Here is a 16,457-nt window from a genome sequence, read left to right as displayed (position 1 = left end):
CCTCCTGTCTCAGCCTCTCAGGTGTGGGGATAACAAGTGTTTGCCTCCCATGCCCACCATGCCCAGCTTATTCTTTATTTTGAAACAGAGTTTCGTCAAGTTGTGGAGGGCCTCATTAAGTAGCTGAGGCTGGCTGGGAACCCACAGTCCTCCTTTCTTAGCCTCCCAAATTACTGGGATTGCACGTGTGCTTCTCCACGCCTGGCAAGTCAGTTATATCTTGAAGCAAAAAATTATCATAGACAGGAAGTTAAACTATGTGTTATAAGCAACAAGAAAGACAATTAAATTTGCCTTTAAGTGGTATTTAGCACATATAGTAGAAAAACATAGCTTTATGACGCGCCTGTGTATTTTTATCTATTAGATCAGGATGATGTCTTGTGAAAGATGTTAAGTCCATAATATTTTGAAAGGAAATGACTAATTTTTTCACCATTTTTTTAAATAATGCTTTTCAGGTATTTTAATCAAAGAAAGAAATAGCTCTTCTCCTAAGATGGAATCTGTGATTTGGGAATGTGGTTGATCAGCCTGATAAGTTGGCCAGATGTGCCCTCTGCAATAAAATGAAGACAAGAGACAAGATGATGTCATTTTCCCGTGTTGCGAAACCAAAAACAAATGCCTTTTGTGAGACCAAGCCAACTAACTCTGACGGCACAGAGTACTTAACTCTTTGAAGAACTTACCAGTACGATACGGAGAAGTGCTTTCAAGCCGAGACCTGCGGTGTATTCTGATCTAAAACACATTCAGCAGGCCTGATCACCGACTCTCAGATCCAGGAAGAATGGCTAGGGGCTGGATCGCCTTCTATCTTTGGCTCTTGACTATGTTTGTGGGGCATATAGGTGGGCACAGCTTGTTTTCATGTGAACCTATTACCTTGAGGATGTGCCAAGATTTGCCTTATAATACCACCTTCATGCCTAATCTTCTGAATCATTATGACCAACAGACAGCAGCTTTAGCAATGGAGGTAAGACTCGATCTATCCTTGACGTCTTTTAGAAAATGACTCTCATATTGCCCTCTCAACTAATGAGCTTGATAAACAAAAGGAAAATAAGCTGCTTTTATTATATCGTGTGCATTTAAAAGTGTATGTATTTTTGTTCGTATTGTAATAGATGGAGGAACTCATGTTTGGTTTATTGTTTTTAGACATTATACTTTTACAGAGAAATGTGAAACACTGGAGGATGAGAGGCAGCTATTCAGAAGTTTAAAATTGTCCAAGCCGTGACATGATCATATTCCTATTACTTGGGTCATAAAAACCTTAAGATAAAAAGCAGGATACAATAATGGGTATAGTTTAGTCATTAGATATTGAATATAATGTTTTAAAAAGTTACTTTGTTTCACCTTGAGGCTTATAATCTTTGAATTTTCTTCCATTCTCAAGATGACAGCCTGGTTATACCATGTTCACATCAGTTTAAGAATAGCTCCCAGGCAGTGAAAAAGGTTTTGTTATGTGGATTATCTGCTGATGACCTGAGAATTTTATGAAAATTTGTTGCCTTATTTGAATTTTCCTTACAGTAATTCGTCAGCCGCTTTTTAATGACTTAGAAACGGTGACACATTAATGGATGTGTAAGATAATGGGCTTAAGAATGTGCATGTGTGTCTGCAGTGGTATAGAGCTGAGCAGGGGCTCGCTGGCCAGGTGGGAGGCGCAGAGCCGAGCGTCACGGCTGGACCCTGCGCTGGGTCCCGGCCCCGCCGGTGTTTCTGCCATTCTTCCCGCAGTTCACCTTGACATGAGCGTTGTTACCAGAGTTTCTTTGCTGATAGAAGAAGGGTAATAATACTCACACTGGCTTTTTAGTGCAAAATGAAATGGATCTCTAAAGTACTTGCACATAGAAAGTACTCTGTAAGTGATAGTTTTGACCATTTATCCATATTCTCATTACTTTGGGTACATATTATAATTTAGGAAGAATGTTTTTAAATTTATTCTTTTATCCATTTGTACAGTATTTCCATCAAATGGAAGCCTAAATGTTTAGGATTTCTTCATTATGTTCATTACTTAGAGGTAGACTAAAATCTGTGGGAAATTGTGTAGAAAGATTATTCATAAATTTTTAAATGTGAGAGCCATCCTATATATTTCAAACATTTGAAAATGCTGTAAAGGTTCAACAAAACATTTTTTTGTATTTCCTCTGACTACAAAAGGCCTAACTGGTAAGGAGAGAGATCTGGTATAGATTGTCAGGTAGGAACATCTGAAAAGGGATATTTGTTGAATCAGCAAGTTAGTCAAGACAGCAAGCTAAGACAGAAGGATCGCAGGTTCAAAGACAGTCTCAGCAAGTAGTGAGACTCTTAAACCTAGAGAGACCATGTCCATGTATCCAAATGAAAAGAAGGCTGGAGGTGTAGCTTCAGTGTCACAAAAAAATAAATAAAAAAAGGGAATGCTCCTGAGGTTCAATCCCCAGGTTCACCAAAACCAAAACCAAAGTTATTCATTTCTCACCAAAAAAATTGAGTTAGAAACACCTTTATTTCAGCTGGGCACTGTGGTACATACCTGTAATCCCAGTACTTGGGAGGCTGAGACAGGAGAATCGCCAGCTTCAGCAACTAAATAAAACCCTTTCTCAAAGTAAAGCCGGGTGTAGTTCAGTCGTAGAGTACCACTGGAGGCAGGCCCCGTATTTAGTATCGCTGTAAGTTGTAACTACTTTGGAAAGCAAATGGGGTTGTAAGAAATAAGTCCATAAAGGTGTTTGTACTGACTTGGGTTCAACTTTGGCTCTGCTTTGGGGTAAATTTAAAACATTGGACAAGTTACTCAACGTTGCTGTAAAAAGGCAATAATGAAAGTACCTGGAAAGGCCATTAAGAGTAAATGAGAGATTTATAAAGTGGTGCATAGAACACAATAATTGATCTGCAAATCTTAATTCTATTTCGAATTCCGTTTTAAAATTATCTAGCCAGGCTTGGTGACACACGTTTGTAATCCCAGCTTGTTAGGCTGAGACAGGAGGATCACAGTTTCATAGCCAGACTCCACAACTTAGTGAGACCCTTTGATCCTCAAGTCCTAGGATTAGTGCCCCAGCCGGCACTGTGTTGAGTGTTCTCTGGAGACTAGGTGAACTGAATGTCCTAGTGTAGCATTAGCAGGCCCAGGCTTTAAGCCTGCACAGGATCTACTTCTATACCCACATTTGATGAATCAGAGTAAGTGGCTGAGCCGGGTTTGGTGGCACACACTTGTAATCCCAGTACTTGGGAGGCTGAGACAGGAGGATGACGGGTTCAAAGCCAACCTCAGCAACTTAGCAAGGCTGTCCACAACTTAGTGAGACCCTGTTTCTAAATAAGAAATAAAATGGGGCTGAGGGTATACTTGGAGGTAGAATGCCTCTGGGTTCTATCCCCATACCAAAAATAAATAAATATATAAATAAGTAGCATATAAGTAAGTGCGGGAACAAAATGGCATCAGCGCAGGATGCCGAGGGTGAGGGAAAGTGCAGAACCTGCTTTATTGTAAGTCTGATTATTCATAATAAACAAAGTGGATGTTCTTAGCGGGCATGGTACTGCACAGCAGTGGTTCCAGGTCTGGGAAGCTGAGAAGGGAGGATCCGTGGTTCAAGACGAGCCCGTGCAACTTAGTGAGATCCTGTCTCACAAGACAAAACATAAAGGGCTGAATGTGTAGCTTGGAGGCAGAACGTCCCCTGTTCAAGTCCCAGTACCAGAAAACGTAACCAGAAACCCAGGTTGAATGTTCTCAGCTGGTGTATAGAACTCCTAGTCTGTGTTTTCTGCTTAAATTATGACACATTTAAGTAAATGGATGTGTCAGCTCATCAAGTTGGAAACAAAAGATGGTCCTTGCGAATGTTTATTTCCTCTGTCCTTGCCTTCCCAACGCACACATCGGTACACGAGCATCACACTGAGTTTTTGTTCTTTTTGTTTAGTTCTTGATATTTTTCTTTTTTCCCATTTATCGGTGGCTCTTTGTGTGTGTGTGTGTGTGTGTGTGTGTGTGTGTGTGTGTGTGTGTGAGAGAGAGAGAGAGAGAGAGAGAGAGAAGCACTCTATCACTGAGCTGCACCTCTGCCCTCCTTTTTAATTTTATTTTGAAACAGGGTCTTGCTAAATTACTGTGCACTAGCCCCAAACCTGCAGTCCTCCTGTTTTACCCACCTAAGTACTGGGATTACAAGTGTGTGCTAACATGTTGGGCATTATTGACTCTTATTAGGATTTTTAATGTTTTTTTTTTTGTTTTTTTTTTGGTGGTACTGGGGTTCCTGGAAGCCCTTCTACCTCCAGGCTACACTCCCAGACCTACTTTTTTAATATTTTTATTTGGAAACAGGATCTCTTAAGCCAGTGCGGCTGGCTTCGAACCTGCGCGATCCTCCTGTCTCCGCCTCCCAAGCGCGGGGATTACAAGCGTGCACCACCACGCCTGCCTTTTTAATGTTTTTATACTTTTTATTTTTATTGTTTTGAGTTTCCTAGACCATGCTGAGCTGTCCACGTTGCTCAGTAAATTTGGGGGAGCTGTCCAGCATGGAACAATAACCACCAAACTGTCGGCAACTGTCTTTTCACTGAACCACATAGTGTCCGGGCTTTTGTTTCTTGTTTGCAGTGCTGGGGGTCACACTCAGAGCAAGCTCTTACAACCCCGGTGGCAGTAAAAGAGATGTGGGCAGGCTCTGCACCCGTACAAAGAATGACACCAGATCGGAGAGGGAGAGAGGCGGTTGGCGGCAGAAGCTCTAGGGCAGGGATGGGAGAGTTGCATTCTGCCTCTAACTAGGTTGTGTCCTGTTTGCGTTAGTTTCGCTAGGAAGTGGGTTCTTTCTCCTGTCCCTTTTATAGGGTTGTTGTTGGCTCAAATGAGATAAGTGATATTATGTTAAGAACTTGGAAAAGCTAAAGTGCTGCTTGAATGCAGAGCATCATTCTTCGTTGCCTGTCACCATGGTGTTGTTTAATTGCAGTTGTGTGGGAGAACAGTCTTTAATCTCGTCGAGCCTGGTGACTGCTTGACAACTTTTCTTTTTTAGAGACTAGGCTTTCATAGGATAATCAGAGGAAGAGCTCCCGGGATGGTTTGTGTTTGCCTCCATTTGCCGTTTCCTGTGACATTCACATTAAGCTTTTTCTGCTATTTAAGATTTTCTTATAATGGGAGTCTGGCGGCAAGATAGATCTTAGTAGAAACATAGATCCTAAAAGCCGGAACATTCTTGGTATTTTTAAAAATGCATCCTATAGGAGCCGGGCATGGTGGCGCACGCTTGTAATCCCAGCAATTTCGGAGGCAGAGACAAGAGGTTCACGGTTTGCGGACAGCCTCAGCTACTTAGGCCCTCTGCAACTTAGTGAGACCCTGTTTCAAAATAAAGAATAAATTAGGGCTGGGGATGTAGCTTGAAGTTAGAATGCCCCTGGGTCTCATCCCCAGTACGCCAAAAAACTTTTCATTGACACATTGAGATTTCAATACATGTATATAATATGTAATGCTCAGATCAGAGGGACTGGGATATCTCTAACCTCAGACATTTATCATGTCTGTGCTAGAAGCATTCATACCCTTTCCTAGCTGTTTTGGAAGATTCAATTGTCAGCCATAGTTATCCTGTTGTACTATAGAACATTGGAAGTTACTCCTCCTGTCCAGCTACACCCCTCCACCTGTTAACTGTTTTTTTTTCCCACCTCCCTTCTCCCGCATCTTTCCCAGGTTCTGGCAACCACTATCCTAGTTGTCTTTTATGGTTCATTAAGAACAAAGTAGCCAGGCATGGTGGCACACATTTGTAATTCCAGTACTTGGGAGGCTGAGAAAGAAGGATCCGGGTTCGAGGCCAGTCTCAGCTCCTTAGTGAGGCCCTCTACAACTTAGTTACAACTAAGTGAGACCCTGTTCAAAATAAGGAATAAAAAATGGGGCTGGGGGTGTAGCTTGGCGTAGAATGCCCCTGGGTTCCATACACACACACACACACACACACACACACACACACACACAGAGAGAGAGACAGAGAGAGAGAGAGAGAGAGAGAGAGAGAGAGAGAGAACAACCAGCCTCCTAGTTGCCCAGATTCAAATATTAGCTTTTTTTTTTTAAGGTTTCCTTTTTCCCCTCCCCCCATTATTTATTTACTATCCAGGGGCATTTTACCATTGAGTTTCACCCCTCTGTCTGTCTGTCTGTCTGTCTGTCTCTCTCTCTCTCTCTTTTTGTTTGTTTTGTTTTGTTTGTTTTAATGGAACTGGGGATTGAAACCAGGGCATTCTATCTCCAAATTACACTCCCAGCCCTATTTTTTATTCTTTATTTTGAAACAGGATCTCACTAAGTTGCAAAGTGCCTCACTAAGTAGCTGAGGCTGTCTTCGAACTGTTATCCTTCTCTTTCAGCCTCTTGAATGCTGGAATTACAAGTGTGCGCCACCATGCCTGGCTTTCAATTTGTTTGTATGTTTGTTTTGAAACAGGGTCTTACTAAGTTGCAGAAGGCCCCACTAAGTAATTGAGGCTGGCCGCAAACCTGTGGTCCTCCTAAGTACTGGGATTACAAGCATGTGCCACCACATCCAGCTCTTCCAGTGTCTTTTTAATTTGGTCCTTATAATTCCATTTTAATGGTAACATCAAGCGTCTGTAATTTATTGCCACACAGTTGATAAGAAACAAAATGAGGCTTGAACTGTTCTGCATACAATTTTCATAATCTCAGTATTTGAGAGGCTGAGACAGGAAGATCACAGGTTAGAAGGCAGCCCCAGCATTTTAGCAAGACCCTGTTTCCAAATAAAAATAAAATAGGGCTGGGGTACAGCTTGGAGGTAGAGTGCCCCTGGGCTCAGCCCAGCACTGGTAGCACAGATCTATAATCGCAGCTCCTCAAAAGGCTGGGCAAGAGGATAGCGAGTTCAAAACCAGTCACGACAAAATCATGTGCACGTAAGTGTGTAACATGGAATCCCACTATCATGTTTTTTTAAACCTCTTATTTGCACTCAGAATTATTCTAAAAAGTTGATTTGGAATAATTTCTTATTCTAATTCGAGTTTGAAATAGCTGTGTTTTTGAGTTTTCAAGGCCATTGCACATGTGATTTCACAGTTAGTGAGTTTAATAATAATATTCCCAAACTCAGTTGAGCCCAGTTTCTATGGTTACCAAACCCTTTGTAGAGGGACAAGGGTTGGAATTGTGATTCTCATGAGTCAAATCGTGGCCTCTGACTCTGTCCCCTTTTCACACCCCTTGCTGAGCTTGGGTTGTCGGTGCTTGAAGGCCTGTCAGCTAGCAGGTTCCTATGGTAACAGGCATGGAAATTTGAAGGAAGAAAGAATGGGAGCACAAAGGCTGGTTCATTCCAATTTGAACAAAGAGTTCAGGGTTCCATGTAGAGCACCTTTGTTGTAGAAATCAGAAATTTAATTTTAGAGAGTTACTTTCCCATTTGTAAACTTCCTCTACGCTGGTCTTGAATTAGTGTACAAAGGTATTGTTTAGGGAAATCGTCAGAATCTTTTAAAATCAATTACCTAAAGTTCCCTCTACCTCATAGAGTGCTAATAGTTGGATGCTACGTATTTTCAGGGTTGTTTTGTTTTGTTTTGTTTTTGCGGTACTGGGGATGTAACCCAGGTACTTTATACCCCCGAGCTACACCCTCAATCCTATTTTTTATTCTTTATTTTGAAACGGGGTCTCACTGAGTTGCTGAGGGCCTCACTAAGTAGCTGAGGCTGTCTGTGAACCCAGATCTTCCTGTCTCAGCCTCCAGAATGCTGGGATTATAAGCATGAGCCATCATGCCCGGTTTATTCTATTATTAACTATCCAGGATACCTCATTTAATTAAGATTTTGCTATGGTTAAAAACTGTCAGGGTTTGCCGGGCGTGGTGGCGCACGCTTGTAATCCCAGCGCTTGGGAGGCTGAGACAGGAGGATCGCACAGGTTCGAAGCCAGTCTCAGCTACTTAGGCCCTCTGCAACTTAGTGAGACCCTGTTTCAAAAAAATAAAGAATAAAATAAAAATAGGGCAGAAGATGTAGCTTGGAGGTCAAATGCTTCTGAGTTCCATTCCCAGACCCACCCCCCAAAAATGTCAGGGTTAAAATTATGATAATTTGTTTACTTGAGAAATATTAATACTTTGGTTTGTTTTTCTATAGCAGTTTATTGAGATACAACATGCGTACTGTCAACTATACTCGTTTAAGTTGTTTGCTTCCATGAGTTTTGGCAGACCCTCTGGCCCCACTGTGGTCAGAGTATCGGGAACCTGTCACACCTCAGAAACTTACTTCCTTCCCTTTGCAGTCCACCCCATCACCACTCGCTGCTCCAGATCAACCACGATCCGCTTTCTGTCATTATGCATTAGTTTTTATTTTCTAGGGTTTATAGTAATGGAATTACAGTATGTACTTTTTGGTTTCTTTTACCCAACATCATGATTTTGAGATTTATTTGTTTTGCTTTTTAAAAATGTCATTCCAGCTGGGCGTGGTGGTGCACGCGGCTTGGGAGGCGGAGACAGGAGGATCGCGCTGGTTCAGAGCCAGCCTTGCTGGCTTAAGAGACCCTGTTTCCAAATAAAAAATGTATAATAGGTCTGGGAGTGTAGCCCGGAGGTAGAAGGGCTTCCAGGAACCCCAGTACCACCAAAAAAAAAAAAAAAAATGTCATTCCAGTGGACTTACAGTTGAGAACAGGGAGTTTGGGAGGCTCCTCATGCCCACCAACGAGGCCTGTTACGGCTCTGTTAACATGCAGCAACTCCCTACTCCAGTTTCAGGCCGGCACTTACTGTGTTCTGTATGTTAATTGTATCTTCTTAGGTGTTAGACCATTTTACAGAAGAGGAAATTGAAGCTCAGAAAGGCTAAGTAGAATGAGTGGGTTAAGTCAAGGGCTCCGGATCCAAATGCCAAGGTGTTTTTGTTTGATGTTCCTGAGGGCGTGTACCGGTTCCTGGAGGTGCTGCAACACCAAGTGATGGGCAGAGTAGATGGAGCAAGCTCCATGCCCTCCCTGCTCCAAAGTTCATTTACCATGTTGGCCTCGGATAGGGCACATATCAGATACTGAGCTGATAAGAGCAGATACTACTCTTAGTCTTAGCCAAAAGGCCAGGAAATGATGAGAATGCCAGGTCTGGCTGACTCCTGGGTCGTCTTTTCAGCTATGGTCTTAGCCAGCCCGACTGGCTTTCTGCGCCTCACTTTCCTTCTCAGGTATTACAAAATAGGACTGATGGAATAGTACTGCCGGGCATGGTGGTCATGGCCGTGATCCCAGTACTAGGGAGTCTGGAACAGGAGGACAGCCTCAGCAACTTTGCAAGACTCTGTTTCAAAATAAAAAATGAAATAGGGTTGGAGTGTAGCTCAAAGGTAGAATGCCCCTAGGTTCAAACCCCCCCCAAAAGTAATAATACTAGTACCTACCTTCTGGAATCGTGAGATTGAAGTGAGTGTCTATAAGGCACCCTCAGCAGTGCCCGTGCTAGAGAGTAAGTGCCCCTAAGATACAGCCCGAGCGGCCTGCAGCGGTCAGGGCAGAAGCCCCAGCTTGTGGCTTAGGCCCCGTGGGCAGCCCAGAACAGCCTCCAAGTCAGTTTCCTCGTTCATTATGGGCTCACAGACTCAGGTTGGATTTGCATATTAACATAGTGAGGGCTGATTATTTGCCATTTTACATGTTTCTGGTACCAAACAAGTTTGAGATGTATGTCATATGTGCGCATGATATATGTACCTATATTAGCATGTGAGCATAATACATCTATAACTTGTAAGATAATATAGGCTCATGGAAATCTGCAAAAATAGTACACAGAATTCTCTGTGCCCTTTCTCTGTTTCCCGCCCCATCTTACTATTTGACCTAACCATAATGTACTTTCGAGACCAGTAAATTAACATTGGCTCAGTCTGCAGGCCTTAGCGGATTTCACCCGTTTTGCACGGACTCACTTGTCTGTGCAGTTGTGTGTGTGTGTGAGGACGTCTTGCCGTTGTCATCTTCTGTATAAATTCTGTAGCCCGAGGCTGTAGTCGGATACAGAACTGCTGCCTCCTCTTCCCAGGCCGGATGAGCGCCAGTCTGTCGTCCATCTCTGATTCTGTCATTTCAAGAGTCTTGTGCACGTGCGTTTAGACCGTTTTATGCTGCGCTAACAAAATATCACAGATGAAGTAATCTATAAAGAACAGAAACTTGGCTTGCATAGTCCTCGAGGTGCTGGCCTCTGGTGAGGATCTTGCTCGGTGTCCTCCCACAGCGGAAGGTGGAGGGCCGGACGGGGCCAGGCTAATCATGCTAGATTTGGGTAGGAACTTCATGAAATCCAGAGCTGCTGTCGGGAGCATTAAGGCCTTACGTGGACTCTTCCGTTTCATAAGCAATGTGTTATGGGGTTGAACTGTGTCTCCCCAAGTGTATGTTTAAATCCTAACCCTGGTACCTCAGAATGCGACCTTGTTTGGAAGTAGGGTATTCCCTATGTAACTAGTTAGGATGAGGTCCTTATGGAGTAGGGAGGGACGCCTCATCCATCACGACTGGGATCCTGACAAAAGGGAAACTTGGGCAGAGGCACACCTAGAAGGAAAATGCAGGGGACGGCTGTGTGAAGACTGGGCGTTCCTGCACCAGCCAAGGCCCCACTGGAGAGAGGCCTGCGGCAGGCCCTTTCTGCCTTCCGAGGGCCTGGCCCTTGGGATTCTGGCCTTGTAACTTCCAAGGACACTGCTGGGTCAGCCACTCCACCTACAGACTCTGTTGTGGCACTTTTGCAAACTAATACAAATGTTTATCTTTACACTTATTTGGATCTTTCTTGATTTCATTAGCATTTTAGTTTTCCGCATACAAATTTTGTGTTTTGTGAGATTTAGACCCGTGTTTAATCTGTTGTTTTGATTGTAGTTCCCTTGTGTTTGTTGTATATAAAATAGATTTGTTTATTGTTGTTGCTTTGCAGTGCTGAGGATCAGACCCAGAGCATCACACACGTGTGCCAGGCAGACACTGCCACCGAGCTGCCCTCCACCCGTCTGAATGGTCTCACATGGCTTCGCTCTCCTACCTGCCTTCTTTATGTCATGCTCTTGCCTGCTTTACCTTGTTTGTTGTGCATTCTTTTTCTTACTTATTCTAAAAGCCGTGTGTGTGTGTGTGTGTGCGTGCGTGTGTGTGTGTTGAGGGGAAAGAGGGTACTGGGGACTGAACCCAGGGGCACTCTACTAGGGAGCTACACCCCGAGCCCTTTTTACTTTTTCTTTTCAAATAGGACCTCACTCAGTTGTCCAGGCTGCCCTTGAAGTCTTCCTGTCTCAGTCTCCTAAGCACTGGGATGCCAGGCTTGCGCCACCATGCTCCGCTATGATGTATACCTTTTTTTGTTGTTGTTGGTACTGGGGTTCCTGAAAGCCCCTCTACCTCCAGGCTACACTCCCAGACCTGTTTTATATTTTTTATTCATTTAGAAACAGAGTCTCTTAAGCCAGCGAGGCTGACTACCAACCTGCGCGATCCTCCTGTCTCCGCCTCCCAAGCGCGGGGATCACAAGCCTGCGCCACCACGCCAGGCTGGTGTGTACCTTTGACCTTAGGAATTCTAATAAAAATGATGACTCAATCACTCCCCTATTAGTACTCCTCTGACCCCAGCCTTTCCTTGTTGCTGTTGTACATGCAAGTTTTACATGTATTTTGTATGTATTTTAAGATACTTGTCACAGAGGAGTTCATTTATGTTTTTCCACATATCCATCTCTTTTGTTGCTCTTAATTTCTTTTTTTCCCCCTCAGTTCTTTAGCACCAGCCTGGGCAAAGCTGGATTCGCAGTGTCTTTCTCCTAGGTTTAACAGTTGCCTCCGTGGGAAAAGCCACCTGCCTGTGCCTCCTTGCCCCCGGAATTCTTGGTCCCGCTGGTTCTCCTGTATTAGCAGTTCTCTAGTAGCTTTAAACGGGAAACTCAAACTTTTTTTTTCCACTATTTTTAAGTTGTTCCTGATGGAAACATTGGTTAACAAAAACAATTCCCTCGTACTTGGAAGTGATGGTCACATGTAGTTTATTGCTACGTATGAGATGTCACATCTGTTTTTCATTTAAATTGTGTGTGTGTGTGTGTGTGTGTGTGTGTGTGTGTGTGTGTGTGTGTTCCCAGAGGTTCAACTCAGGGGCGTTCTACCTCCAAGCTACACCCCAGCCCTATTTTTTATTCTTTATTTTGAAACAGGGTCACAGTGAGTTGCAGTGAGAGATTTTCCCCCAGCCCAGCCTTCCAAATAACCCCTACATACACCTGCTTTTCCTCTCCCTCTCTTTCCTTTTCTTCATTCATGGCTTGTCCTCTCTCTTTGATGCATATACTCAAGAAAATGTAGAAATTGAAATGTTTAAGAATATTAAAATCTCTTATAATCCCACCACCAAGCAGTAATCGTCCTTCTGAACTTTGAGGCATATCTTTTGTGGGTTTTTTCCCTATGTAAGATCATATTTTTATTATTAGTGGTTCTCATCCCTGCTCTTTCAGTAATAATCATATGTTAACATTTAGAATATACATACAGCTTCTGATATAAATGTTGGACTTAACTCAGTCAGAATTCTTAGGAGTAAAGCTAAGAGTTTTATTTTAAAAAACTCTTTATAGAAGTTTTTAATAATCTTGAGAAGTTGTTTTGTTGTTGTTGTTGTTATTGTTGTTGTTGTTGTTGGTGGTGGTGGTGGTGGTGTGTGTGTGTGTGTGTGTGTGTTACTGGGGATGGAACCCAGGACCTTCTACCTCTGGGCTACACTCCCAGACCTACTTATTTTTTATTTGGAAACAGGGTCTCACTAATTTGCTGAGGCTGGCCGTGACCCTGTGGCCCTCCTTGCTCAGCCTCATCAGTACTGGGATTACAAGCCTGTGCCACCACGCCCGGCTCTTCAGAACTTTTTTAAGATGGAAAAATGAAAGTTGAAATACTACAAAAACTTTAACGTCCATGCATTCTTTTTCTAATTATCCAATTTTATTTCCTTAGCCATTCCACCCTATGGTGAATCTGGACTGTTCTCAGGATTTCCGGCCGTTTCTTTGTGCGCTCTATGCCCCCGTCTGTATGGAGTATGGACACGTCACGCTGCCCTGCCGCAGGCTGTGCCAGCGGGCCTACAGTGAGTGCTCCAAGCTCATGGAGATGTTTGGTGTTCCTTGGCCTGAGGATATGGAGTGCAGTAGGTATGAGTCATGGTCACTGATGCTGCAGTGTGTTTGAAAATACATCTCTTTTGTTTCACAAAGTTTTTTTTTTTTTTTTTTTTTTTGGTACAGGGATAGAACCCAGGGGCATTGTACCTCCAAGCTACACCCCCAGCCCTACTTTTTAGTCTTTAAAAAAAATTTTTTTTAAACAGGGTCTCACTGAGTTGCGAAGGGCCTCGCTAAGTGGCTGAGGCTGGCCGCGAACCGCGATCCTCCTGTCTCTGCCACCCGAATGCTGGGATCACAAGCGTGCACCTCCGCGCCCGGCTCAAAAAGCTTTTAAAAAATACTTCATTGGTACAGTCCAGTTATGTATCACAGTGAGGTTCATGCACATAGCTTTTTCTGTATTTCTCTCCACATCCTACTCTCCCCCCACGCACAGTAGTGGGATTGGTGGTAGTAATTCCTTCATGTACTGCCTCAGCATCGTTTGAACTGTTTCCTTCCTCCGTCCTCCTCCTTCCCTTCTGGCTCTCTCCTAACCTCCTTCATGTATTCTACTGATCTTTCTCTCTGCATTATTATTATTTTGTGTGTGCGGAAGGGGTGCTGGGAAATTAACCCCGGGGCACTGTGCCTCCGGTCTACACACTCATCCCTTTTTTTATGCTTTTGTTTGTTGTTTTTTTGTTTTTTTGGTGGTACTGGGGGTGGAACCCAGGGGCTTTCTACCTCTGGGCTATACTCCCAGACCTATTTTATACTTTATTTGGAAACAGCGTCTCACTAAGTTGCTGAGAGCCTCACTCAGTAGCTGAGGCTGGCTTCGAACCTGTGCGATCCTCCTGTCTCAGCCTCCCAAGCGCGGGGGATTAGAAGCGTGCGCCACCACGCCCAGCTCTTATGTTTTAATAGAGGGTCTCACTAGATTGCTAAGAGTCTCATTATGTTGCTGAGACAGCCCTTGAACCCATGAACCTCCTTTCTAAATCTCCCAAGCACTGGTATTGAAAGCATGGACCACCATGCCCAGCTTTCTGCATTATTTTAAAGTCCCTCATGAGCCGGGCATGGTGGCGCACGCTTGTAATTCCAGTACTTGGGAGACCAAGACAGGAAGATCACAGTTCACAGCCAGCCTCAGCTACTTAGGCCCTCTGCAACTCAGTGAGACCCTGTTTCAAAATAAAGAATAAAAAATAGGGCTAGAGGTATAGAATGCTCCTGAGTTCCATCCCCACTACCGCCAAAAAAAAAAGCCCTCATATATCGTATTGTTTCCAGCTTCTACAAATGAGAGAACACATACCACCCTTGACTTTCTGAGACTGATTAATCAGCATAGCATTCGCTAGTCCCACCATCTTCCTGCAACTGGCATGATTTGTTCATCTTGATGGCTAAGTGAAGCTCTGTTGTGCGCATATACCACATCTTCCTTATCCATCCACCTGCTGGCAGACCCCAGGGTTGGTTCCGTAACTTGGCTGTTGTGAACTGTGCGGCTATAAAGGCGGGCACGTGTGTATCATGATAGCGTTCTGACTTCAGTCTTCAGAAAAGATACCGAGAATGCCGTGCTTGGGTCATACAGTGCTTCCACCCTAGTTTTCTAAGGAACCTAAACTCATCTCCATAGTGGTTAATAATAATTTATAATCCCACAAACAGTGAATCAGAGCTCATATTCCCCCACGTCCTTACCAGCGGCTGTTACTGTTGGTAATCTTGATGCTTGCCCTTCTAACTGGAGTTAGATGGAATCTCAGTGTAGTTTTTTTCTTTCTTTCTTTCTTTTTTTTTTTTTTTTTCGGTACTAGAAAAAAAAAAAATAGAACCCAGGGTCATTCTACCTCCGAGTTATACCCCTAGCCTATTTTTTCTTTTTTTTTTTGGTTGTGGTACTGGGGATGGAACCCTTCTACCTCTGGGCTACACTCCCAGAGCTATTTTTTATGTTTTTTATTTGGAAACAGGGTCTCTTAAGCTAGAGAGGCTGTCTTCAAACCTGCATGATCCTCCTGTCTCCGCTTCCCAAGCGCTGGGATTACAAGCGTGTGCTACCACGCCCGGCTTATTCTTTATTTTTGAAACAGGGTCTCACTGAGTTGCAGAGGGCCTCACTAAGTAGCTGAGACTGGCTGCAAACCTGTGATCCTCCTTTCTCAGCCTCCCAAGTACTGGGATTACAAGCATGTGCCACCACGCCCAAATTCAGTGTAGTTTTTAAAAGTGTTTTTTAGCTGGGTGTGGTGTGACACATGCTTGTAATCTCAATACTTAGAAGGCTGAAATAGAAAGACACAGGTTCTCAGCAACTTAATGAGGCCCTCTGCAACTTAGTGAGACCCTGTTTCAAAATAAAGAATAATAATAAAAAGAATGCTCCTGGGTTCAATTTCCAGTACCACAAAGTAATGTAAAATAAAATAGAATGAATGAATGAATGAATAGCTTTTCTTGAGCTGGGTGTGGTGGTGTACACCTGTAATCCCAGTACTTGGGAAGTTGAGACAGCAGGATCAAAGGTTCTAGGCCAGCCTCAGCAATTTAGCAAGGCCCTCAGTACCTTAGTGAGACTTTGTTTAAAAATAAAATATAAAAAGGGCTGGGGTATAGCTCAGAGGTAGAATGTCCTGAATTCAACCCCCAGTACAAAAAGATAGCCTGGTTTTGTGAAGTTGTTGTTCTGTCTTCAGCTCCCGGCTTACTGCAGGGTTCCAATAAATACTTGAATAGGTTAAGCTTCCGTAGTTTGGCTTTTAGAATTTTAAGCCCCATGAAGAAAATGGCTTATATTAGAATATAAAAGAACTTGAAAATTTAATCACCTATGGTTACACATGTATTTGAGAAACCTAACATCAGTGATAGTTTATTGGAAACTATTTGACATGAAACAGTAAGCAGCTAGTTGTTGGGAATCTGAGGGCTTAGAAACTGATATTAGCAAGAAAATCGGAAGGAATTTGTGAGAGCGGCACCCTTAGTTGCATACATTTGTCTGTCCACAGCTTGGTTTTGTTCTGAGGCTTTGACACTTTCTCCAGTCTGTGCATCATTTCTCTTTGGAAGTTTGTTAAAGCACGGATTTCCGAGCTCTCAGTCCAAAGCATTCTGAAGTATGATTTGTGGTGGTAGAGACCAATAATTTTCACTTTTAAAATATTTTCAAGTTTTTTTATACAAAGCAAAGTGTAAAAATAACTAAA

At 43.3% G+C, this 16,457-nt stretch overlaps 1 protein-coding gene across 3 annotated transcripts in view; it reads left to right on the top strand.

Annotated features, from left to right (window-relative positions):
* Window positions 1-793: 793 nt before the first annotated feature.
* The window catches only part of FZD3 (frizzled class receptor 3), a gene marked incomplete at both ends in the record, with an annotated part of 46,864 nt that continues 31,200 nt past the window's right edge, over window positions 794-16,457 (top strand). For 2 of the 3 annotated variants that reach the window (XM_080710445.1, XM_080710444.1), the window contains 2 exons: window positions 794-982; window positions 13,082-13,278. In XM_080710445.1, the coding sequence (XP_080566571.1) occupies window positions 794-982; window positions 13,082-13,278 (386 nt within the window). The remainder of the gene's footprint in view (window positions 983-13,081; window positions 13,279-16,457) is intronic. The other variant, XM_080710446.1, reaches the window with a different exon arrangement.

This window comes from Muscardinus avellanarius (genome assembly GCF_963383645.1).
Source record: "Muscardinus avellanarius genome assembly, chromosome: 14".
Taxonomy (NCBI): domain Eukaryota; kingdom Metazoa; phylum Chordata; class Mammalia; order Rodentia; family Gliridae; genus Muscardinus; species Muscardinus avellanarius.
This window is presented reverse-complemented; position numbering and strand designations above follow the sequence as displayed.